Below are 26,185 nucleotides of genomic sequence, written 5' to 3'. Positions count from 1 at the left end.
TCCAGGCCCCTCTAAAGAGATTTTCTTTTTTCAAAATGTTAGGTCTAGAGGAGTAACAAAGACAATGTAGGTTAAGAGATTTAAAAAGGAAATGTCAAAATTAAAAAAAAAAAATTAGTTTTTTGCACCGCAGGAAACAAGAAATAATTTTTATGATACATATTTTATATATAGCTATAATTACATTTAATTGTCTTGCCACAGTCTGCAAGATATCACATCTGCCTGCAGGGTAACAGCAATTCAAACTGAACTGACAGTCTGCTTTTATTTAACATGGATACACATGGCCAGGGACAAGGAGGTTAAAAAACTGGTTTTCCAACAGAAATCCCAGTTTTCTTAGAACAAACCTTATTGTGTAGCAATCTCTGACCACCCAAAATGACATAAAAATCATTCATATGTGAGAAATACTCACAGGCATCTTCTGGTGCATTTAGAATCGGGGAATGGTTTGGATTGGAAGGGACATAAAGGATCCTCTTGTTCCACCCCCTGCCACGGGCAGGGACACCTTCCACTATTCCAGGTTGATCCAACCCAGCCTTGGACACTTCCAGGGATCTGGGGCAGCCACAGCTTCTCTGGGAAATCCATTCCAGCCCCTCCCCACCCTCCCAGCCACCAATTCCTTCCCAATATCCCATCTAACCCTCTGGCCCTGGGAAGCCATTCCCTGTGTCCTGTCCCTCCAGGCCTTGTCCCCAGTCCCTCTCCAGCTCTCCTGGAGCCCCTTTAGGCCCTGCCAGGGGCTCTCAGCTCTCCCTGGAGCCTTCTCTTCTCCAGTTGAACATTCCCAGTTCTCCCAGCCTGGCTCCAGAGCCCTTGGAGCGCCATTAACTCCCATTTTCCCTTCCCAACCACACCGGACCAGCTCAGAAAATGCCTGTTTTTCCCTTTTTATTCTATGGAGCACCATTAAACTCTGCCACATTCCCACTTCCCAGGCTCAACTGATGGGAGAACGAGGCCCAGAGATTTCCATGCCCAAGTTCCAATGGATTTGGGCCCAGAAATCCCATGGTGGGATCACCACCGTCGCCGCTGCCGGTGACTTACGGCGCCGGCTCGGAGCCATTCCCAAAGGGAAGCTGGAGGCAGGAATCTGCTTTGGATGGAATCTCACTGCAGGTGCACAAATTCAGCTCCCATAAAGTCAAATTCAAGAGAGTCTTGTTTGCTTTTATGAAACTTTAATCCGTAGCAGGCAGCCAGCAGTATTTTTCCTTAATGATGAGGAAATAACCTCCCATCTCCTCAGAGCCAACCCGAGTCAATTAAGGATTAACAAAGAAAAAAAAAGCCAGTTTTCCATGAATTTTTAGCTGTAAGGGTTCACTACAATAGAATAAGTTAAGAGGAACATGGGGTTTAGTTTTTCTAAAGCTGTACCAAAACGAGCAAAGTGCAAATAAACAGAGCTGCTGCATCGACCAACACTTAAAACCAACACAAAACATCATCCTAAAGCTGAGAAAAATTGAGATTTAAAGTCAGTATTTCTCAGACTGGAATCTACCTATTCAAACCAGATATATGATCTTATATATATATATATATATATATATATATATATATATATATAATTTCTTGGCCGTATTTAACATTCAGAATGTCCAAATTAAAGCAGAGCCGTGGCCAAGGGGCATAACAAACCCAGGCAGGGATTTGGAATTCCTAATTACACCAAAATCTACAGCTGGAGAGCAAATATTCCTGCTTTGGGCACGCAGGTGGGTTTTCTCCCTAAAAATATCTCCCCACTTCACACTTGTGGGTAGATATTTTTGTATTGGTACATTTTTTATATGACATTTATCCAGTTTTATATATTATATATGCACTTGAGTCCCTACCAAACTCCAAACCTACCAGTGAATTCAGCAGGACCAAAACTAAAGGTTGATCCTTTTACAGTGGTTTTTGTTTGTCTGTTTGTTTGTTTTAAATGTAACAGGGAGTATCAAAGAGCCTGAATATTTGACTAATCTTCCCTTTGTTCAGCTCCCAAAAACATTTCAAAGCCTCCACTGCTCCAAAGTGACAACAGGATTTTAAAGGCTTTTTTTTTTTCTTTTTTTTTGTTTTTTGCACAACAGAAAAGAAAAAGCAGAAGACAAGAGAGACAAAGATCCATCCTTGTAGTTGGAGGCTCAGGAGAAGGGTATAGAAATGGTACAAACCACTATAAAATAGCATAAAATAACAGATTGGGGGGTGTAAGCACAGGTACATCAGAGTCTTTTGAGATTTAATCCTGATATTCCCTGTGTGTAACCGAGTTTTTCTGTCTAATATTTATGGAAGGAATAACTGTCATGAAATATTTTATTCCTCTGTCTGCTCACAGACAGATTTACAATAAAAAAAGGCATTTTAGCAGAGCTGGAGTAGCAGGGCTGGCTTTGTAAAACCCCAGGCACAGCTCAGCTCCTGCTCCAGGCTTACCCGAATCAGATCAAGACTCGTGCTCAGATCAAGGCTGTGATAAATTAAGAGATAAAAATGTTAAAAAAAAAATGGAAATAAATGGGAAAAATGGAAGGACCTGGCAATAAAATGTGGAAGGTTGGTATAACCCTCTACCAAAGGCTGCCAAGGGTGGAGAAGTTCGATGAGGGGGGAGGAGGTGGAAGAAGGAGGTTGACTTCTCCCTGAACATGGATTTATCCAAAGGAAGTCAGGGAAGGGACAAGAAGGAGAAGGAACTGAGAAGGAACTCCCAAGTGCTGCTGGAGGAAGCAGAGCTCAGGCTGGAGAGTCTCCCATTCCCACAGGGATAAAACCAAGGCCTGTGTTACCGACGGCACGGCGGGATTTGGGAATTCAGGGAAGAGGTTTCTCCTTCCGTCTCTCACCCAGCTCAGCTCAAAGCTCAGCTTTGGACACAAACACGGAATCGGGACAGAAGCAGAACGTTATTTTATAAATTAAACAGCGAACGGGACAAGGTGGGCCAGGAAACCTCCCCCACTGATTCCCTCAAGGATGGACCCAAGGAGAGAAGAACAACTTTTTTCGGTCTACAAAAGCTTTCAAAGTAAGATTTTTGCTATGACACCAAGGAAAACCATCCAAAAGCACCAAATCAAGGAGAGATGGTGCCACTGCCAGCAGGAAATTCCAGCTGAGGGCAGTTGGACACCAAAGGACACCGGTGACCAAATCCCAAATTACGGTTTGAGAGCCTGATTTATCAAAGCCCACCCCGAATTCCACCTGCAGGAAGGGCCAATTGGGAGTTTTCCTCTTTTCTGGTGGATTTTTTTTTCCCTCCCCTTGTAAGATATTGATGGATTTTCTTAAATTCAGGTGCACCCACAGCATGAAGGGGAAGAGACAATCCTGCTGCTGTTTTTCCTCCCCATGTCTGAAGTCAAATGATTTCTAATATTTTTCAGAGTCAGGAGAGGAAAAAAAAAAAAAAAAAGATGTGAAATGCTCAGAAATTCATAATTACTCTTGTAAGCAATTCAAAGATTGCCTTAGTATTAAAAAAAACCCTCTGGATAAAAAGGAATAAAAACATCTAAGAGCCTGAGTTAAACGGAATAAGGTTAATAATTTGTATTATCTTATCACTGAGATTTAGACAGTCATAAAACCATAATGGCAAGGAAATTTAGATTGAAAAGAGAAATTATGTCTATAAGCTTACCCACTGTTCTAAATATTAGATTTTACAAAATTAAATGATCTGCCTATTAAGGATATCATATCAGGAGCCCAGTGGAGAGGGAGGATCTCTCCATTCATTTTTAAAGCATTCCCAGTGCTCCTGGCTAATGCAGGCACTCGGGAATTACAGGGCATGGAGTCGACAGAACTCATCCTCAGAAACCCTGGCTCCACTCTGCCTTCTCCCCAAAACACTGGGCTCTTTATAAGCCCCAGGAAAAAGGATTTGAAGGCCACCACCGGGACAGGACACCTCAAAAATCAACTTCAGGTTTCCAAACCAAAGTTGAAGGGATCCTCCTTTCCAAAATCACGGACCCAAAACTCCCTAAAAGCTTCATTGTGTCAAACAACCAAGTCACAAACGCTCCTTATTTAATAGTTTTCAGTGATTCTTGCAAGCACAGCTTTCTTTTTTTTTTCTGCTTTAAATAAACCACAAGTATTTTATTTATTTATTTAATTAATTTTTTTTAGAAGCACGGAGTATGTTTTTAACAGCAAATATCAGAAATGTAAAAATAAAAAAAGGGAAAACACTCAGCACCTCAACAAAACCCAACCATCCAAGTGCCACAAACCCTGAGAGGGATCTAAGCCAGGAACAAATTAACTTAATCCCATTGCTTTCAGGTCCAGGACTGGAAAGAGAAAGAGCTGCTGAACATTTGGGGTGAACCTGTGGCACCTTTGATCTGCAACGTAACAGAAAAAGCCAAATGACACCTTCAAATGAGAATCATCTCTAAGAAATGAAAGCAGGGTAGAGCCTTCCATGGATTGAAAGTGTTTGGGAGACTCAGAGGGTGAGAAATCAATAAAAATTAGAATTTTCTGCACCTCTCCCCTGCCCTCTCAGATCCTTTTGTTTTTTCCAAATGCCAGATCTTTTTGCCCCGAAATTCCTTTTAATCACTACACCCGTGACAAGCACGGTGGGAGGAGCAAAGCACATTAAAATTTATTTATTTTCTTTTTTTACCTGTGTCCTTCTGTCCCTGACTCCAATGCAAGTGTGATCAGAGCAGCAAATCAACCCAGACACAGCAGCAGGAACTTTTAAGTTGGAAAATTAAAAATCAAAAGGCGAGAGGTTCATTTTTCCACCCGTTAAGTGCAGCAGGGTGAACTTCAGATTCATCCCTCCCTATTCCAGCCTCTATTTCCAGAAAGACAAACTGACACAAGATTGTTTTATAATTATTTGCCAGGCACAGAAATGCACAGCGCAGGTAATGGGAATGAAAATCAAATTATGGTGATAATTCAACCTCAGGGCACCTTGGACTTTGTGTTTTCAGGAGCTCCAAGTTGTATCTTGTGATGATCGTGTGAAGATCTTCGAAAGCCAAGAAAAATACTGCAAATCAAAATACAGTTTGTTTTTTGGAGGGGTTTTGGTGGGGTTTTGTTTGTTAGTTTGGAATTTTTATTAAGAACATCCCCGGAAGTGTCCAAGGGCAGGACTTGGAGCAACTTGGGATAGTGGGAAGTGTCCCTGCCCATGGCAGGGGGTGGGACTGGATGATCTTTAAGGTCCCTTCCAACCCAAACCATTCCATGATTCTGTGATTCTACAACCAAATTTTTAAGGAAAAGCAACCTCCTTTAGCTGAGCCTGCTTTCCCAGAGGGGTTGGAACTGGATGATCTCCAGAGGTGCCACCCAACCCCAGCTATTCCGTCATTCCACGACCTTAATGATTCCGTGACTCCAGGAAAGAATTCCGAGGTCTCAACTGCTCACAGGCAAACTGCAGGTGACAATTTAATTCTTAACACCCGCAGATCTACGAAAAAAGACCTTTTAAAAGGCTGCTGCAGAGTCTTTTCAGAGCCTCAGCTGACTCTGGTACCAGCACACCAAGCTGTGCTCAACACCCCCAGCCTCAAGTTCAAGGCTTATTTATCAAAGAAACCAAACAATGAGCAATTTGGGGTGATCTGCTCCAGCAGCCACCCCTGGAAAAGCATCTCCCTCCAAAAATTAGTCACTCTGAGCAGTCAAGGGCTGAGGCACTTAAAGCACCAGCTGTTCCTCAACCCACACCAAAGTGCTGACAGAAACTCAAAATGACAGCAGCAACCCAGGCATGGGGAGAAACAGCCCGGGAAAAGTTGGTGTCTTCAGGAGCAGCTCAAGATTTTTTTTTGCTTTTGTAAGTCAGGTTTAAAATATTTCTGGAAATCTGCAACTTTGGAACTCAGCACTGCTCACTTGGTTTGATGAAACCAAACCAAGTTTTGATGAAATCTTCCCCCCCCCTCACCTATATTTTCCATTTTTGTCCACGAAAGTCTCCCAAACCCGGTGGACAAAAGGTGGTGAGGAGTCAGACACAACCCAGGAAACAAGAATTCATCTCTTTTCACTCCAAAATACAGAAGTTGGTGTTAAATCCTTATCTTCCACGTGGACAACTGGTACTGGGATTACACCCAAACCCCCACAGAAGGTCATGGAAAGGGAAATTAAAGACAGGAGTTGTGATTAGGGACGGAAAGCTCAGTTTGCTGAAGCTCATTCTCCAAAATTACTCCCTATCTGAGCTCCATCAGCTCCCCCCAGCTCGAGGTTACAGTGGAGTTTCCTCTAAGAAATTCTGATTATTAACTGCAGCCCTTAATATTAACTTTGCTGAGGGGAAAAAAACCAGTTGATGGTAACAAAACCACCTCCTAAAATTAAACTGCTGTTACGTGTCGTGGAGGAAAGTAAAGAGAGAGAGGAAATTCTGTGGAGAAAACATCGTCCTCAACCTCAACAAGGCTGAAAAAAAAGGCAGTTCCAGGTAATTCTGTGATTTCTGTGTGTGAGAAGCACCCTGAGAAAAAAAGATCTTCACACAAAATAAACTGGTGTCCGTGGAGAGCTCTTCAAAAAAATACCCCGAAAATAAAACATTGCTAAAAATCCTCTTTTCTTAACGTGTTATTAGTCTGAGTCACGTTCACTCTGTTTTTATTACACTCAACTTGAATTTCCAAAGGAAAAACTACATTAAAAAAAAAATCAAGAATTGCTAAAATATCTCTATTTTTAAGTCTTTCTTCTAACTGAATACAGGAGTTTCTATTTTGCTTGTTAGCACACCCATCAGCTTGAAAATAAATTCAGAGCAGAGAAAGAAATAAAAACAACTAATAGGGAAAATAAATTAAAAAAAATCACTGTTTTCTTTCTGAAATATGTATCTCTCAGAGCTTGTCAGTTTACCCCCCCCCCCAAACCCTTCTCTGACTAAATATATTGGTGAAGAATTCTGGAAAGGAAAGCAGGAATGTCGCTGCACTGCAGGGAATTGCCACACGGGGGATCCCAAAGTGAATGGACTTACAGAGGAAGTCAGGGGGAAAAAATCCGTGACACGAAAAAAGTGGAAAATTCAGTTTTTACTCTTAAAAATGACAAGTAAAACCAGATGTATTTACACAGAATATCCACGTTTTGTCCACTAATCAGCTTTAGGAAAATATCCTCTTTTTCACCTCCTCTGAGGCCAGACTTACACTGGTGTATCTTCCTTATAGCAGTATAAAATCCTAAAAATCAATCATTTTAATTCTTTTCAGCATGTGAATATTTTCTGCTTCGTAAAAAAGGACAACTTAAAAATAAATTATCCATCTGTAAATACATCCCCACTAAGAAATGTGTCATGGCCATTAGCATACATGTCAAATCTCTATCTCATACCTAATATTTTCAATATTATTTCAAGGAACTGCAGTTATTCACACCTAGAAATAACTCTGAGCTCTGAACTAAAATACATTTCATTCTCGAAGTGAATTAAATTTGGCTGCTCTCAAAGAGAAAAACACCATCTAATACATGAAAGGCAACGTTCAAAAACATGAAGTGTCCAAGGCAGGTCACAGAAAACACAGATAAAACACCACTTTTTTCATCTTTATATGTCAGTTCCGATTTATTTTATTATATTTATCAATCTGAGAGTAGATCTTTCTGAAGGCCATCCCTTGATTAAAAATGTACTTCTCTAAGTGTTATCTTAAACAGCATTTTAGATCAAAGCCTCAGAATAACAGTCGGAGAATCACAGAATCATTTGGGTTGGAAAAGCTCTCCAAGATCACGGAGTCCAACCATTCCCAGCAGTGCCAAGGCCACCACTGCCCCATGTCCCCAAGTGCCACATTCCAAGGGATTTGAAATCCCTCCAGGGATGGGGAGTCCACCCCTGCCCTGGGCTGGACAACCCTTTCCATGGAGAAATTCCTCCTGATGTCCAACCTGACCCTCCCCTGGCACAGCCTGAGGCCGTTCCCTCTCCTCCTGTCCCTTGTTCCCTGGAGCAGAGCCCGACCCCCCCCAGCTCCCCCCTCCTGGCAGGGACTTGCAGAGCCAGAAGGTCCCCCCTGAGCCTCCTTTGCTCCAGGTTGAGCCCCCCCAGCTCCCTCAGGAATTCTCCAGACCCTTCCCAGCTCCCTTCCCTTCCCTGCACACGCTCCAGCCCCTCCAAGTCTCTCCTGTCTCAGGGGCCCAGAACTGCCCCCAGCATTCCAGGGGGAGCCTCCCCAGGTCCCAGCACAGGGAACAATCCCTCCCCTGCTCCTGCTGGACACACTAGTCCTGATCCAATCCAGGATCCATTGGCCTCCTGCCCCCCTGGGCACACCCAGGTTCATGTCCAGCCACTCTCACCAGCACCCCCAGGGCCTTTTCCAGCTTTCCAGCCCCTCTGGTCCAGCCTGGAGCTGCAGGGGGTTCTTGGGCAGGACCCAGCATTGGCCTTGTGGAACCTCATCCCATTGTCCTCAGCCCATGGATCCAGCTTGGCCAGGTCCTTCTGCAGAGCCCTCCTGCCCTCCAGCACATCAACACTCCCACCCAACTTGGTGTCACCTGCAAAGTGCCAGAGGGTGCCCTCCCTGCTCTCACCCAGATCATCAATAAAGACATTAAACAGGACTGGGCCCAACACTGAGCCCTGGGGCACCATTGGTGATGGGCAGCAACTGGACACAGCTCTATGCCCACCCCTCTTTGGGCTCAGCCACCCACACAGGTCTCACCCAGCCAAGGGTGACCCTGTCCAAGCCACGAATGAACAGCCCTAATTCCTACGTGACCCTTCTCAGACATTTCTGTGGTTTCTAAACATCAACAAATGCTGTATTTTTGCTGCCATGTGGTTTTCCATCCTCCACCTCCACTGAGATGCCAGACCAAAGGACTTCACCAGTGCTGTCCCTCAAACACTGCAGGGCCACTCCCAGGTTTATCTCCAGTAACAACTTCCGGAATCGTGGAATGGTTTGGGTTGGAAGGGAACTGAAAGAACATCAAATTCTACCCTCCTCTCATGGGCAGGGACACCTTCCACTAGCCCAGGTTGCTCCAACCCGGCCTTGGACACTTCCAGGGATCCAGGAGCAGCCACAGCTTCTCTGGGAAATCCATTCCAGCCCCTCCCCACCCTCCCAGCCAGCAATTCCTTCCCAGTATCCCACCTATCCCTGCCCTCTGGCACTGGGAAACCACTCCCTGTGTCCTGTCCCTCCAGGCCTTGTCCCCAGTCCCTCTCCAGCTCTCCTGGAGCCCCTTTAGGCCCTGCAAGGGGCTCTCAGCTCTCCCTGGAGCCTTCTCTTCTCCAGGGGAACATTCCCAGCTCTCCCAGCCTGGCTCCAGAGCAGAGGGCTCCAGCCTGGCAGCTGTTAAGTCTATTTTCCCTTTCCAAACACACCAGGCAGGCTCAGGAAATGCCTGTTTTTCACTCTTTGTTCATTCCATTGAGCACTATCACACTCTGCCACATTCACATTTCTTGTTCCGATTTTTTTTTCTAGAAAAATCAACTGGTTTAAAATACCACCAATGCCACCTTATCATCATGGGGCTCTAGAATGGTTTGGGTTGGAAGGGACCTTAAAGACCATCCAGTTCCACCCCCTGCCATGGGCAGGGACACCTTCCACCAGCCCAGGTTGCTCCAAGCCCTGTCCAACCTGGCCTTGGACACTTCCAGGGATCCAGGGGCAGCCACAGCTTCTCTGGGCAACCTTGGCCAGGGCCTCCCCACCCTCTCAGCCAGCAATTCCTCCCCAGTATCCCCTCTAAACCTACTCCCTTGTCAGTCTGAAGCCATTCCCCCTTGTCCTGTCACTCCAGGCTCTTGCAAACAGTCTCTCTCCATCTTTCTTGTTGCCTCCCTTCAGGTACTACCTGTAGTAACAACCTCCCACTGGGATACTCGGGGTACAACCACCTCCTCACTTCCTCCAGCACAACACAATTCCCCCAATAAAGAGAAACCTGAATTTCCCCCCCCCCCCCCATCAGTGCACTCAGGGATTGGATCAGCCAAGTGAGAAGGTCACACATGGAACCACATCCCTGCACTTCCAAACTCCTCCTGAGCCAGTGGCTGTTGTGACAACAACAACCTACCACAGGTGGAGTCACAACCACCGAAGGCTGGAGGCTTGGAGAGCACTAAGATCTTCAAGCTGCAGAACAAAAGCTTTAAAACTAGAAATGGTTTCCAAGGAATTTCAGTCTAGAAATACAAAATGTGTCCTGTTTTAAATAGACTTTTGCTCCTGAGGTTGAGGTTTCCAAGGAAAAGAGACTTGGCATCAACCAACTGCATTTCTCCTGTAGCGTTTGTTGGTCACCAAGAGGAGGGTCTTGAGGCCACCAAGAAGATCCTGAAGTCCCAGACAGGACAGACAGGCTGGGAGAAGGACAGGGGCCACCACTTGTGGTCTTTACCACAAAAATCTGTCACCCCCAGGATGGACAAAAGAGGGAAAAGCCACTGAGACACGTGACCAAAGAGGCACCACAGAAAATGAACCCAATCAGTCTATTCCCAAACCTGTTATCATGGCTTTCAACCTCAAAAAAATGTTTGCATAGAGCTACTAAAAATTAATTATTATTATTTTTTGTTCCGTGGACTAAAAAGATAAATGCATCTTTGTGGGGTTTTGTACCAAAATACCCACTTGCATCTCAATCCTACTTGTTTTTTGAGCAGTTCGAGCCAGAGCAGGGGGTTTTTGAGGGAATTCCCCTTTCCAGGCCCTCTGATGCAGCCTCAGCTCAGTGCCAGGAGCAGCCCCAGATCCCACTTCATCCCCTGTCAGGTGCTGCTCTGCTCATTTCCAAGAACTCCACGTTAAGGATTTTGTGGCTGCACAAGGACCCCGCTCAGTATTTTGTGCTCCTGCACAGAGCTGGTCCCAAATAAACTCTGGCTGCTAAACCAGATCAGATGTAACACAAAAATATGGGCAGTATTAAAGCAAAAAGCAGCAGGCTGACAATTCCTACTCCAGATATAGTTAAATCCTTGATTAAAAGTCATTAAAGCCCCAGACAAAGCTGAGACCATAATGGATGTTAATTCAATGCCCTCTGTTCTGAAAGCAAGCCCTGCCTTGCCTGATTCATTTTAGGCTGAGCTTGTCCTGCTCTTGCTCTTTCTGTTCTGTCTGGCACTCAGTCACAGCACACTGAATTTCAACAATACAGGGACTGTATTTGTCTCATTTAACAGCAAAATTTCACATGAATCTTCACACCATAAATTGCTGCTGTGTCCTACCACAAGGAAAAAAAAAAACCCTATTTCTGTGAATAGCGTGAGATAATGTACTTAATTATATATTTAACTTGTAAAAGCCCTTTGAGAGCCCTGGAGATAGAATCCATTCTATGGAAACTCTCTTTCTTAATAAAAGTACTTATACCAATTACTTTGAACTTCTACAGACAGTGCCTTATTTCGAACTATTTTAATCAATCCTCACAAAATCTCTCGGCAGTGCCTTGCAGAGGAACACAGAGGAAGGGGAGCTTTGGTGGTTCAGTGGAGCTACCAATTCTTTATGTTTATTATTCATCCTTACTCTGCTCTTTAATTAGCCCCACAAAAATCAAACCACTCTGCTTTTCCAGCCTCCGAGTTCCCCTTTATTAAAAAAGTGATTCCGCCCCGGAATCTGGAGTTAATATCAGAAAGGCTTAGAGAATGTTCCAGGTTGGGCTGCCCACAAAGTAACTAATCATGCCAAGAGATTTAAATTAATTTGGGTCCAATGAGATCCAACATCATCTTCCAGGTGCAGCTGCTCCCCCTGGAGAGGTTGCTGATCCCTCTGACACACTCCTGGGATCGCCCACGTGAATCCAGCGGCGAGGGAACGGCTTTAGCTCACGCCACTCAACTGTTCCAGCAAAGAGATGCTTCCCAAAGAAAACCAGGGAAGCATTTCCATGAATGGCTACTTGGCCAGTTGGTGAGGGACACTCACCTCCAACAGGGAAAACCTGAGGAGCTGCTGAAGCTTTTCATTTCCTCCCCTGATATCCCTGGATCTGGAAGAAGACGCTCATCAAAGGGACCAGAGTGTGTCCAGACAGTCAAGGACAGGGATGAGACACTGATGGACTTTTCATTTCAGCCTCTGCCCTGGGATCTTCTGGCTGCCAATAACTCGGAAATTCTGGGCAATGGGATGTGATTTCCTATGGAAACAGGCTGGGAGAGCTGGGGGGGTTCCCCTGGAGAAGAGAAGGCTCCAGGGAGAGCTGAGAGCCCCTTGCAGGGCCTAAAGGGGCTCCAGGAGAGCTGGAGAGGGACTGGGGACAAGGGATGGAGGGACAGGACACAGGGAATGGCTTCCCAGTGCCAGAGGACAGGGTTAGGTGGGATATTGGGAAGGAATTGCTGGCTGGGAGGGTGGGGAGGGGCTGGAATGGATTTCCCAGAGAAGCTGTGGCTGCCCCTGGATCCCTGGAAGTGTCCAAGGCCAGGTTGGAGCAACGTGGGCTAGTGGAAGGTGTCCCTGCCCGTGGCAGGGGGTGGAACAAGATGATCTTTCAGTTCCCTTCCAACCCAAACCATCCTGGATTCACATTTCACAGAATGATTCACACATCTTACACGAGAAATTACAAATGCCTCGAAAGCACGAAGCCGTTTCTTCAGCAGAATTTTAATTATTACTTCTCGTAAAAAACAAGCAAAGCTTTATTTCACAAGCCCCAGTTTTCTCTTCCACTGAGATGAAGTGAATCTTGGCACAGAAGTACAGGTTCCTGGGACTCCTGTATTCCATCTCTGGACCAAAACCCCTGGAAGACAACCTACAGCACCCCAGTTTCACTCCAGCTGCCAGTTTACGTTAAGCCCAGGTTTATGTTAAACTCAGGCAGAGCTGCAGTTCCTGGGGGTGCCTGTTTGGGAGTTTTGTGATTTAGTGAAATCACCAGAGACTGTTCAGCCCATAATTAACCCACCAAGGCCAGAGCTGTGACTGTCACCCTTTTGAAAGCAAATAATCCCCAGAATTCCCAACAGCGCTGACACGATTCCCATCCCGCCAGTGCCATCATCCCTTCCTTCCTCCTGGCTGTGGCTTCATCACCCAAATCACACTGTCTGCTGTTTTACTGACTGTTTTACTGACTGTTTTACTGCCTACCCACTGTAAATGTCCGTCTCTCCACAGATCCATTTCTTCCCCGTGACAGGGGGGTGAAATTTTAGCCGATGTGTTTATTCGCTCCGAGCCAGACCGTCACCAGCACACACACACACACAAAAATAAAATACAAAACCCATGTGAAGCCAAATAAAGCTTGAAAGACTGGCCAATTGTTTCCTTCGCATTTTTTAAACCCAAGGCTGCATTAGCTAAATTTCATGATTCCCCTAAGTGCCTTTAAAATTACAAGCAATTTAGCCCCTGATTCACTTCCCTGCAGGCTTTGACTCTGTGCAATTTCCACCCCCCCATCTCAATTATATCTTAATATTATGGGGGCTGAAATGCATTAAATAAATCATATTTCACAGCAAAGCAATAACACTTACATGCATTTCAGAAGAAATCGTCCTGCGTTATAAATGTATTTATAATGTCATTACCTTGTTTTCCACATTGACTGAGAATCTCAGGAAGCAGCAACTGCTCCGAGCCACGGATGGGAGCTTTTAGGAAACCTTATGTTTATTGTGCTGCTGGTAATTAGCTGCTTTAGTTAATACAATGCAACGTTTACAAACAGCAATTTATCCAATATATAAACCCGCTCCCGTTAATTAGTGAGAGGCTGTCATTGATTAAGATTTAATATGGCTGGGGCTGTTCCTGCAGTGAACGACACAGAGGGAACCAGCGCTCTGGTTGGGCCAAGGACAACTCACATCTCCTGGCAGAACACCAGGAATTTTTATCATTATCCACAAAGTCTTTCCTGCAATATTTCACCCCACCTGCAAAAGGTTTTACAGGAGCAGGTAAGAAGAAATAGAAATTTAAGATGAAATTACACAGTTCTCTCAGGCGGACCAAAAACTAGTTGATTATTCCTTTGTTGCAAAAGGAATTTAAGGTGATATTTCTGTTACTGAGAGCCACTGAACCCGGTCAAAAATATTTGGAGGAAGACACACACACAGAATTTATGCCATCAGTTCAAATTCAACATAATCACTAATAAAAACCAATTATTAATGAATGGAAATTAGAGACAAGTATCAATTGTTCTGTCTGTAGTACCAGTGATGGGCACTGAACACACTCAAGTGACGTGCTCAGAAGCCCCAAAAACTGTCCAAAATGAACATAAATGTTCAAATGTTGACCTAATTACCAACAATTCTGAAAACCTGAGTCAAACCCAACTTTTAAAATTGCACATTTTAAAAATGCCACCACCCAAATGTCCATCCAATCCCCACGGTTTGGTTTCTTTTTTCTTTTTTATCTCCGAGCCAGTTTAATTTTTACACTCCTATTTTGTTTGGGGTGTTTTTAACTAATAAAAAAAATTAGCAAGTTTTCACTGGCAAAGCAAAGAGCACAAAAGAGACTAAAAACCTCCCTGTAAGTTTGAGAACCTAAAAGTTCAGTATGAACTGGAAAAATCCTGAATATTCTGGTTTGGGACTACAACCAACCTCATAATATTACACGAGGTGCTAGGACACTTTGGGTAATGATAGAAATAATTCATATAAAATTAGTATATGAAGTAAAATGAGTAAAACTGTTTATATACACTACTTTATTTAACTATTTCTATACACTACATTTATTCCCTGCTCTGGTGGGTGCCATCCCTGCCCACGGCAGGGGGTTGGAACGAGAGGATCTTTGAAGGTCCCTCCCAACCCAAACCATTCTAAAACACATTTTCAATCCACTCCCAGATATTTGTGGAGCTCAGAGCCTCAAGGACTGACTTTTAAATGCATTCCTTACAATCTACCCCAGTTCCAGACGTGGGGGAATACTGAGGAACGAGGTTTGTGTTACAGACAAAGTCAGGCAAACGATTACGTTCATTAAAATGCTCCTAAAATGTCGAGTTTATCATCTTTGCTACAGAACAGAGCAAGCTGAGCATAAATTATTTATGATGTGTAACAGTTTAATGGAGTATAAAATAGCTTTTTTTTTTTCCTTCTCACTCGTGGTACAAGTCCTGATTTTTTTCTGTTGTCAGCTCCACACTCGGAGATGTTCCCGACCCATTTACAACTGTGACATGCAACGAGGTTTAGAATTGTTCTGTATCAACTCTAACTTACAGGAATTACTTATACAACCTCTTTATTACTCTCTTAAAGTGCTATCACAGCATCCTGCTGAGAACACACTGTTGAATGGCTGGAAATTCCAGTAATTCCAGCTGTTGTTGGTTCCTCCTGAAATTTAGGGAAGTTTTTGTATGACAACAAAACCTGCACTAAAACCACAGCTGGGGGAAGATGCACTAAAATCAACTTTCATTTCCCCCTCTGGCCACTACAGGATGTTTCTAAATTATTATCAGCAGATTTTATATGACAGATGTAGGTGTCATTCTAACATTTATATTGTTTATCTTTTATCTTTTTTATTTTCTCTTTTTGCTCATATATTTTATTTACCTTTTATTTTGCTCTCCTATTTTTTATCTATTATGTCTTTAATTGAGTTAACTTGTCCACACAATAAGACACCCACATTTCAGCTGGGGCCCCTCAAGCCACTCATTCACACTTCCACAGGATAATCCACTTCCTAAACTGACAGAGGTCAGAATCACATCCTAAAAGCACCTATTTCTCCTAAATCTTAAAGAGATCTGAGGGTGGAAAGTTCTGGCACAGCTGATTACACCTGGAACTGCCAGAAAACACAGGCAGGGAAAATGTTCCTGTGTTGCCAGTGGCTGTTCAGGGATACTTTGGATCAAAGGTCCAGGCAAGGCCACTGCACAATACAGGATTTAAACACTAAACTTCTTAGCAAAGACTGAAAATTCCCCTGTTCATGCTCTGAAAAATAAAACTGATTTTGTGAGTAATTGTGAACGAACCCCCTCTTTTCCCTCCAATTTATGGTCAGACTTGCCCTGAAAACTACTGGGAAAAGAAGGGAGCTCTCTCCTGGTTGTTCCACCAGCACAAAAGCCTTTGTGTCATCCTCTCCACAAAATAAAATTCCGTTCATTTTCCACTCCACAGACCCTCAAGCTCCAGTGGCAGGAGGAAGAGAGTTACAGATGCTTCAGCTCTTCATCTCCACTCGTTCTGAGGGCCTGAGCTAAAAGTAAAAAATAAACAAAGAAAAAAAGGAGAGCAAACCCTTCACTAATAATAATAAAACCAGTTTCTTTTTGTTCTGCTGAGAGTTTGTAGCTTCTTGAGCATCCAAGGAATGTGGTATCTGCCAGGAGAGTGGTACCCATCACATCGGTTTTAGGGCACCTCCTCCTTCTACCTCCAGTAAAGTCAAATTAAAACCCATCACGTCCATAAGCTTGTGGGGAGAAAAAAAACCCCAAGAACACAAAAAAATAGAGCAGAGAGACCTCCACAGTTTCACAGAACACACAAAGTCCTCCCAGGACTGCAGGGATTTTAGGGAATTCCATCTGCAATTATTCCTTCCACCAGCAGACAACAGAAGCCGAGGGGTCAAAGAGCTCCCAGGAATCCCAGGAAAGAGCTGTTTGTCCCAAAAACATGGACAAAAGGATGTGGTGGTTCTTTTGCAGGGAGAGAAAAAGTGTGGAAAATCGGAGAAAAAATGGAAAAGAAAGAAAAAAATAAGGATATAAATGAAAAGTGGGGTGACTGAAGGCAGGAGGAACCTCCAGGGGTTGGCAGAGGTTGGGAAGAAGCAGCAGATTTGAGAAAGAATTGGGGATACTGGGAAGAGTTTAGATAGAAACAAGTCAAAGAAAGCACAACAGCCAGTTTTGAATTTGGGGATGAACAGACTTTAACCTCGAGGAGGATGAGGGGATGTTCACCCTCAGCACGTTTGCGGGTGGCTCCAGGCCGAGGGTGCAGTGACACCCCGGAAGGACGGGGGCATCCAGAGGGACCTGGATGAGCTCGGGGAGTGGGAATCTCGTGGTGTCCACCAAGATGATCAGAGGGAAGACCATGGCGGGGTTGGATCAAGGGTTGGACTTGATGATCTTGGAGGTCCCTTCCAACCCAACCGATTCTATGGTTTTAGGATTCCACGATGGTTTCATGCAGTGACTGTCTTCCCTCCGAGAACATTTCTGAGCAGCCTTTCTGGGTCTAAAGGCAGAAACCACCCAGCAAAAGGCTGGAGAACTCTCCTCCTTGGGTTATTCACAGCCTGGAGACACACACATGGTCACTAAGGAAGTCTGAAAGCCGACCCGTGACCTCCAAAATTAATTCCTTCCGACTCGCTCTCGCGTCCCCGTCACACGCTCGGCCAAAACCAATCCCCTGCACCCCAAACTCCCCTTTCAAAGTCGTGGCTTTTTTTGCTCTGCTGGATTCTGGATGCCCCTGGCAGAGGTGATTTCGGGATGCAACCATTAAGGGCGTGCTAATGAGTCGGAATTGCGGCAGCTGCCGCGGGAACGAGGCCCGGCCCCATTAACCATCCATCAGAAACTCCCCTGGACCCCCTCATTTATTTCTCCTGCACGGCCCAAAGGGGGGGAAAAATGGGGGGAACAGCAAGACTTGCTTCCTTGTGAAGCAAAAATTCATGAACTACTTACTTATCTTAATGTCACGATCCCCACTGTTTATCTGCAGGATAATTAGGAAAATGAGGAGTAATGAATTTGAGTTCTTTATTTATTTCTTTCCCTCGAAACGTGCTTTGAATTCAGCCACCTCTAAAAAAAAAGGCACTGCGGCATCTCCCTGCACCAACACACAGGGGTGGGTCTTCCAGCATCATTAAGTCACTAAAAGTAACGCAACAGGAAATATTATCAGCTGCTTCTGCACGAGGCTTCCCAAAAATTTCTGTTGGAAAAATTCTCCCGTATCGTTCCCGCGAAATGTTTTACGGATGAGACCAGTTTCTGCTTTCAGAGTTCATCAGAAAGGGAAGTTTTGTAGGCTACACGTTAATGTTTTGGAGTAGAAGGTACCTCCTGAAAAAAACCCACAGTTTTTCTTCAATTCTCCGCGTGACTTCTGTGGATTAAAGTGTAATTTTTTTTATTGGGAGCGACACGTGAGGTTCCCCAAATCCACAGCCTCGGGGAAGGAAAGACTAGAACACACAAAAATGTTCAACAAGGCCTGTCATCCCCACAATTCCTGGAAGGAGGTTGATTTTCCAGCTACAAACTCCCCTCCTGCACTGGGATGACACACTGCAATTAAAGAGCCCTCAGCCTCCAGAGGGGCTGGACTGTCAAGAGGATAACTTTTATTATCAAAATAAAGCGGTGTATTAACACCCCAAATTTATTAACTCTTCCACTTTACACTCTTCCCTTGGAAAAAAAAAACAGGAGGCAAACTGGTTTTCCCTCCAGGCACACACCTACCACAGAACAGATCACACGAGAAATACAGACAGAACCAAAAAAATTCTTAGGATCTATATAAAAAAAAACCACAAACTTCACATGACATTCCATCTTCTTTCCTCATCCTCTCCCCGAAATACCCTGTTTATTTGGATTTCTGTGCACCTGCTTTAGATACTTTGGCACCTGCAGCTACAACACTTGAGCATCTCAAGAAATCCCAGATATCCAGTGGGACCCCGATAGGAAAAGACTTAAAAAAACCCCTTTAAATTGCCTGAAAAACATAAAATGTCATTTATAAAAGTCTTCCCTCCGGCTCTTCTCCAGGCTGGACAAACTAAGTGACCTCAGCCACTCCTGAAAACATCAGTAAAATAAATCTCCTAATTTCCATACCCTCTGCCCCCCAAACAACCTTTTTTTATTCCTTAAGTCTTCTAATTCATCCCAAAATAAGGATGGTAAAAGAACACTCTAAAGAGAATACATCCCTAGGCAAAATTAGCTTAATGTGAGAGCAAAGAAAGACTGAATTATCCAAATATTGACTGAAAGTCAGGAAAAGAGTTTCAAGCCCCAGCTTGAAATTGTTTTGTGGGAATGGAGGAGCCTTTCTGGTGTTTTGTTTCCAGACTTGGTTGAGTCCCTTGCCTGGATTTGTCCCATGTCATGTCCAAGGAAAAGCCTTGACAAGGTTTGATTTGAGGGGTTTTTTTGTGTCACACAACTGGCAGGATCCAAAGGAGCCTGGATTGGAACGTTTCCAGGCCAGGATCGTGCTCAAAGCTCCAGGAGAACCTTATTTAAAACCTCCTTTTCAGGGTGTCCCGAGGGCAGAAACAAAACTCCTCCCTGGAAGGGGGAAGGTGGCTGCAAAAAAGGATTATTATCCCGACTTTTTTGCCCGTGCATGACAAGGAATGATGATATTCATTTGGGAAGACAGCCTGGCAATTTTGTTCCCATTCAATAAAAAAGGGAGTAGCACGAGCAAATTGGTTAATGAATGGGGGAGGAGGGAGCAGAGGATTATGCAGTGGAATCTATAAAAATGAACTCAATTTGAATTCCACCCAAAGAACAAATTGATGGAGCAGCAGGCTTTGTAAAGCACTAGATCTTCATCTCAGGGCTGAGCTAACACGGTGATTAATTCTGCTGCTGTCAAATATCTCGGGGTTTGCTGTGTAAGAATTAAAAAATAACACACTTTAAATGCTGCCTGACTATCACAACACGTCCCTCTCACCATTCAAAAGGGGATCTTCAAGGCAAGAAATGCTCATTTCATGTACTTTGCTTGCCTTCAAAATTTCCTCTCTCCCGTGTTTTTTTCCTGTCTGTCAAACTTTTGACATAGAGGGGGGGGGGAAAAAAAAAGGCAATTAATTGTTACATCCAGAAATGATAAAAAAAAAAAAAATCCATCTGTAACATGTTGCCAGGTGAAAAACCTGAAGGGAGGAGAAAATCATTTCTGTTGTGGCACTGAAACAAATATTTTAAATGTCAGGATGGACATTGTGAAGAGAGAGACAAGGAAATAAAGGGCAGCTTCTCCTGGTTCACAGGCACTTCCAGAGAGGAAATAAAACATTTGCTTCACCTACAGCACCAAAAGTACCATCACCCAAAGGCTATTTGAGATTATTTTTACTGTTTAACTATATCAAGATGGGGGAAAATAAATAAATTTATAAATAAAGCCAATTATTCTGCCAATTATTTTCCACACCAGGATTTCTATTAAAATTGATTTAGTAGAAATATCCTTATATTAAAACACACTTCTTTATAACACACTATTTATTTATAAATAAAGCCATTTTAGACAGCAATTCTTTGCCATTTCTCCAAGGCAAATATGTTTGTCCAGGTGAGAAAGTCACTCGTGATTCCCAAAGATCTGGAAAAAAAATGTTCTCAGTCTATATCTGAACAGCAACAGTTTCTTGCTCATACAGCAGATTTCACATCTATTTAAGGCCCCAGGAAAGACAGAAAGACAGATTTCTGTCCCAAACACCTGGAATTTCCACCCCAAACCCAAAAAAGAGGGAGGGACAGTCAGTGAGAGTTGGGGATTTGCCAAGTGGGAATGGATTTTCTCCCACTTCCTTCTCCAAAAAGCAACCAAACCTCTCTCCCCAGGAACCAAACATACAACAAAAAGACAGATCCCATCCTCAATATTCCAAAAGAACTCCTTCCTCCTGAATTCCACAACAGGAATTTCGAGGGTGCAAAAATATATTTGCTGCAAGAAAACTGCTTTTTTAAGCCACAAGAACAGCAGCACGTGGCTAAAATAATGATGTACACAGACCTAATACTCCCAAAATCTCAGATTTTAAAGAGGTTTCGTAAAAAAAATTCTACTTTCTAAGTTATAAAACTGAACAAAAAGAGGCAAAACAACTGTCAGTGATTTAATTCTGTACCATGGGGTTCCCAAACCTGAAATCTCACCTTCAAATAGGATTTTTCCTCCCCTAAATTGTGAATTCCAGGCTCTGCTCACTCTGGACTTCCCCAACAGGCCCTCCCTGCAGGAAGCAATCATGTCTTGCCTCAGGCTATGTAGTTTACTTCAAATTATTTCAGAATCATCTCAAAAGATTCCTTTTTTTCTATTAAAATGATGAATGAGCTAAATGAGGTATGTAATAAATACTGCAGGTTTGTAAACAGGTTCCTCTCCTCAGAATTAAAGCCTTAACTCACTTAGTGATTCTTCCCCCTGGTGTTTTCCAGGGAAGTCATCCTTAAAATACGGTTGGGAAGGAGCAGGAAGGGTCAGGGGATAATCTGGTTATGGAAAATAGGTGGGTTTTACACCTCCAACAGGATTTTTGCTGGGAAAAAACAGCCAATAATCAGATTTCCACAGTGACCTAAAGTGCAAAAGAAGCGTGTTTTAATATAAGGATACTTCTACTAAATCAATTTTAAAAGAAATCCCGGTGTGGAAAATAATTGGCAGAACCAAAAGATACCTGAGCAGCACCAGATTTCCCTCTCTAAAAGGTGCTGGAAATAAATCTAATTGCATTAGTATGGACATGGGTTTCTAATGGGGGCAGTAACCCAATTGGAATGTTCTGGTTACAGGACAATATTTCTGGGCCTCTTCAAAGGGAAATGAGACTTTAATGTCATTGGCAGCTCAATAAAACCATTTTCTGACATGCAGGGTCCTGATGACAACTCATTTCAGCCCAGAGAGTGAAGCAAATACGTTCACAGCAAAGTCCAGGTCGTTATAGAGAGCTGGAAATACAACTTTGGGTAACTATTGATTTTTTTACTCCATATTCTCCCCCTGACTCCCATAAAATGACTCCAGTGATGGGATATCAATTAACTCTTTATGGCCAAGCCACCACATTTAAAGCCACTCCACCAGACCCAACTCAATCAGTCACAAGTTTTACATTTGGTACTAATTTTTTATTGGTACAAATTATTTATTATTGGAGTTGTTTGTTTTGAGGTGGTTTTTTTTTTAGGAAAACTCTCTACTGCTAAATATGTTAAAGTGCAGGACTCCTGTCTGTGTGAATAAAATAACAAAAGTAACTTTTGGAGTGTTCCAGAACCAAAATTCTTTATGGCTGCACTGAAAGAAAAGGCTTGATTTATTCTAAAATCCTCTTTCAAGAGGGATGGGCAGAAAAAATATAGAAATTGTTCCTCAGCAAAGCAGCCCTTGAACCTCACCCCAGTGTCCATCCAGGCCTGGAAAACCAGCCAAGCCACCTCCTGCAGACAGGAGGGAAAAGCCAAGGGAAGAGGGATAATGAGCTTGGAATTGGGTTGGGGTTGGAAGGGACCTTGGGCAGGGACAGTTTCCGGTAGCCCAGGTTGCTCCAAACCTCATCCAACCCGGCCTTGGACACTTCCAGGGATCCAGAGGCAGCCACAGCTTCTCTGGGCAGCCTGGGCAGAGCCTCCCAGCCAGGAATTCCTTCCCAATATCCCATCTAACCCTGCCCCACCCTCACTCCTCCCAGGTCAGCTCATTTCAGGATCAAATATCCCACTGCACTGGAAGGAGCAGGATCCCACTGCCAGACAACGGGGAGAAGCCGGAGGAATCATAGAATCATAGAATCAGCTGGGTTGGAAAGGACCTCTGAGATCATCCAGCCCAACCCTTGATCCAACCCCGCCGTGGTTCCCAGCCCATGGCACTGATGCCACATCCAGTCTGTCCTTAAACACCTCCAGGGATGGAGAGTCCCCCCCTTCCCTGGGCAGCCCATTCCAATGGCTGAGCACCCTCTCTGCAAAGAAATTCTTCCTGATATCCAACCTAAACCTCCCCTGGCACAGCTTGAGACCGAGCCCTCTTGTCTTGCTGATGGTTGCCTGGGAAAAGAGCCCAACCCCCCCCGGCTCCCCCCTCCTGGCAGGGAGTTGCAGAGAGTGAGGAGGTCTCCCCTGAGCCTCCTCCTCTCCAGGCTGAGCCCCCCCAGCTCCCTCAGCCTCTCCTCATAGTACCTGTGCTCCAGTCCCTTCACCAGCCTTGTTGCTCTCCTCTGGACCTGCTCCAGGACCTCAATGTCCTTCCTGAGCTCAGGGCCCAGAACTGGACACAGCACTCCAGGGGTGGCCTCCCCAGCGCCCAGCCCAGGGGCACAAGCCCTGCCCTGCTCCTGCTGCCACACTCTTCCTCAGCCAGCCCAGCAGCCCTTGGCCCTCTTGCCCCCCTGGCCACACTCGGGCTCCTCTTCAGCTCCCTGCCCAGCCCAACTCCCAGCTCCCTTCCTGCCTGGCTGCTCTCCAGCCCCTCTGGCCCAGCCTGCAGCTGCAGGGGCTTCTTGTGGCCAAAGGGCAGGACCCGGCCCTTGGCCTTGGGGAACCTCAGCCCCTTGGAACCAGCCCAACTCTCCAACCTATCCAGGTCCCTCTCCGGTCTCACCAGCGTTGCTTTTTTGGACTTGGCCCCAGTGCTGTGGGATAAGGAATGTTCAATCATGTCCAAAATACCCCAAGACAACGACATGGGAAGGCTTTAGCACAGGAATCCAAGCAGCCACCTTGATTTCTGCTGAACTGAGCACCAACAGTTGATTAAATCCCTGCCCTGACTCCAGGGGATTTGGAAGCTTTGGCTCACAGTCTGCAAATTCGGCTCGAAATCATAAAATTCCTACCTTGGCTGGTACAAACATCAGAATTACTGGTTTGCAAACCTTCAGATCTCCCCAAAATATGCTTTTGAGGGAGCTGGCAGCCCAGCAGCCCACACGTCCTGAGGGCACCCGCTGTGCCAGCTCACACAGCACCGAAGTAATTCAGGTACAAACAGACCATTTAATCCATTTTTGTTGTTTGTATGAAGAGCTAATTCTGACTTTTGGGACGTTAACACTCTTAAATTACTTCTTTCTGCAATTATAAGCAGCAACTGGAGTTAAAATTGTTTAAGAATGGGAAATATGACTCCAACCTAACAATTTTATGTCTACTTATTAAAGCTGAATTAGCACCCTTGGTAAAGGAAAACTGAAATTCTTCCTTTCTAACCATCATTTCTTTTCCTTTGCACTATTTAAACAATCCAGCAGTAGAGCAAAGGAATTTATTTTGCTACTGACATTTCAGGAACACTCTTTTTTTTTTTTTTTTCCTTCCAGAAAGAGTCTGACAAATCAAATGTGGGCCACATAAAACACAAACCTGCTGCAGCACTTGACTAGAACACAGAATTGCTCCCTGTACCTGACAAAGGGCACAAAGAGACACATTCTCATGTTACACATTATTAAACTCAGCTTGGATACACGAAACAAATACACAGGGAGCATAAGAAATCAAGGCAAAGGAATAAAAACTGACCAGGTACAGGAAAATAAAGGAGGTGACTTACAGAAGGATTTGCAACCAAATGAGAATTATTCAGTATTTTCATAATTAGACCCATTGTAAAGAAAAAAAAACCAGACAAAACCTTCTTGTTGTTTTGTTACCTTCTTCAAAGAATGAACAAGCACAGTGGAAATGCCAAATCTGCAGCATTAATAACCAAAAAAAGCTACAAACCCCTCAGTAATTACGCAAATAATTATAAATCTTCAGCTCCTCAGTAGCTCGAGGCCACAAACCCCTTCTCTCTCCCCCATAATATTAAGAATATAAAGGTTTAAGGCATTAAACTAAGGCTGTACCTTGGTTATAATTCCTCTCCATTTTCCTTTGTTCCCTTATTTTAAAATGGCCAAATATTTGTTTACAGCACTGAAATTATTCTTCCTGAAAAATGAGGTGAAAGAGCATCGAGAAAGGGCTGGAAAAGATGTCAACAGTGAGGGGAAACTGGTTGGGTTTTCAGCTGGGATTTGGAAAAATAACAACAGATTTGGTTCTTACTTGGAAAACAAGACCAGATTTGTACTTACACACCACAGATGACTGATCACTAAATTACCAACCAATAAACCTGAAAACACTTGGATTTTATTCCGGATTCAGAGGGCCAAACATTAATACAGTTGCTGACATCAGTAATCCTTTTTATCTTCATAGGAATGCTCAGGGAATATTTTCAATTTTTCCTTGGAAATGCCAATTGGTTTCCTATTTATGCTCTGGATTTTTAAGGCCTGTTCCTCAGAGAATAATGATTATTGTTCCAAGAGCCAGCAGAGACTCCACGCAGCGAGTAACTGCTGCGGCTGAGAAGTCATAAATCTGTCAGACATTTGAAATGTATAATGTCAGTTTTCCCAGGAAAACAGCCAACCATATGTTACAACTTCCTCCTCAGGACGTTTTTTATCCATCAGCTCCAATGAAATATGAGCCTTTGATCCACCATTTCCCTCTGATCTGGTTGGAAACCATCAGCCAGAGCTCTTAAAACGGAGATATTTGACTCGAACAAAGCGACGCGATAAAGAAAAAAGAAGTAACGGGGGGATATTTCGCCTTCTACCCCTTCCACCTCTTTCTTCCTCTACCAATAAATCAGAAGACATAATTCCTTGACAAATCTGAGGGTTCTGGAGGAGTTTGGGCACTTACAAAGCGCTGGGCCTTCTGCCGCTCCTCCTCGGTGGCCGCTCGCTCCCGAAGGATGGCTCGGGTCAGGTGCTCGTTTGAGGAGATCCTCTCTCGCTCCAGGAGCTTCCCAAACTCATCCCGAACGAACATCTGCTCTTGCTTCAACCTGCACAAGGTGGAGGCAAAAAAAAAATGTGTGTTTTCCAAGTGCAGGTTTGAAAAGGATTTTAAATTTATTCCGGTCGCGGAGTAAATTATTATCGTTTTTTTGAAGCGCTTAAATACAAACACCCACTAGAAATTCCAGAAGTTTATCTCAGATTTAACTGTCCAAATCCAAAAGTTCCGAGTCTTAATGTCACCATTTATTAAATCATACAAAATACAACTAATTCATCATCATCATCATCAAGAGCCCTATGAAAATATATTTTTAAGTAACAAGAACACACGCAGAGCTCTGTTGGTTGGTTGGTTTTTTCCTGGTTTTAAGGAACCATTTTTTCCCAGGAAAATCTTTCTCCCACCAGCTCCCAGTTCCCACCTAAAAGCTTTTCTGCACTGGGATAGTGCTCTTTTACCTCTAAACACAACCAGAAACCCAACTATTGCACCTCTTTACCAAGCTGCAAAAAACATCCAACCACCACAATCAACCTTTCCCAGAGATTTGAGAGGACGGGATGAAAACATTTACGGAACC

General features: G+C 44.0%; 1 protein-coding gene across 5 annotated transcripts in view; it reads right to left on the bottom strand.

Moving 5' to 3' along the window:
* CHCHD3 (coiled-coil-helix-coiled-coil-helix domain containing 3) overlaps window positions 1–26,185 on the bottom strand; it is a 139,919-nt gene that overhangs the window by 71,016 nt on the left and 42,718 nt on the right. For all 5 annotated transcript variants that reach the window (XM_039389215.1, XM_039389216.1, XM_039389218.1 and 2 more), the window contains exon 4: window positions 25,504–25,648. In XM_039389215.1, the coding sequence (XP_039245149.1) occupies window positions 25,504–25,648 (145 nt within the window). The remainder of the gene's footprint in view (window positions 1–25,503; window positions 25,649–26,185) is intronic.

Source organism: Pipra filicauda, unplaced genomic scaffold, assembly GCF_003945595.2.
Source record: "Pipra filicauda isolate LSUMZ 115617 unplaced genomic scaffold, ASM394559v2 scaffold717_size297095_pilon, whole genome shotgun sequence".
Lineage (NCBI taxonomy): Eukaryota > Metazoa > Chordata > Aves > Passeriformes > Pipridae > Pipra > Pipra filicauda.
This window is presented reverse-complemented; position numbering and strand designations above follow the sequence as displayed.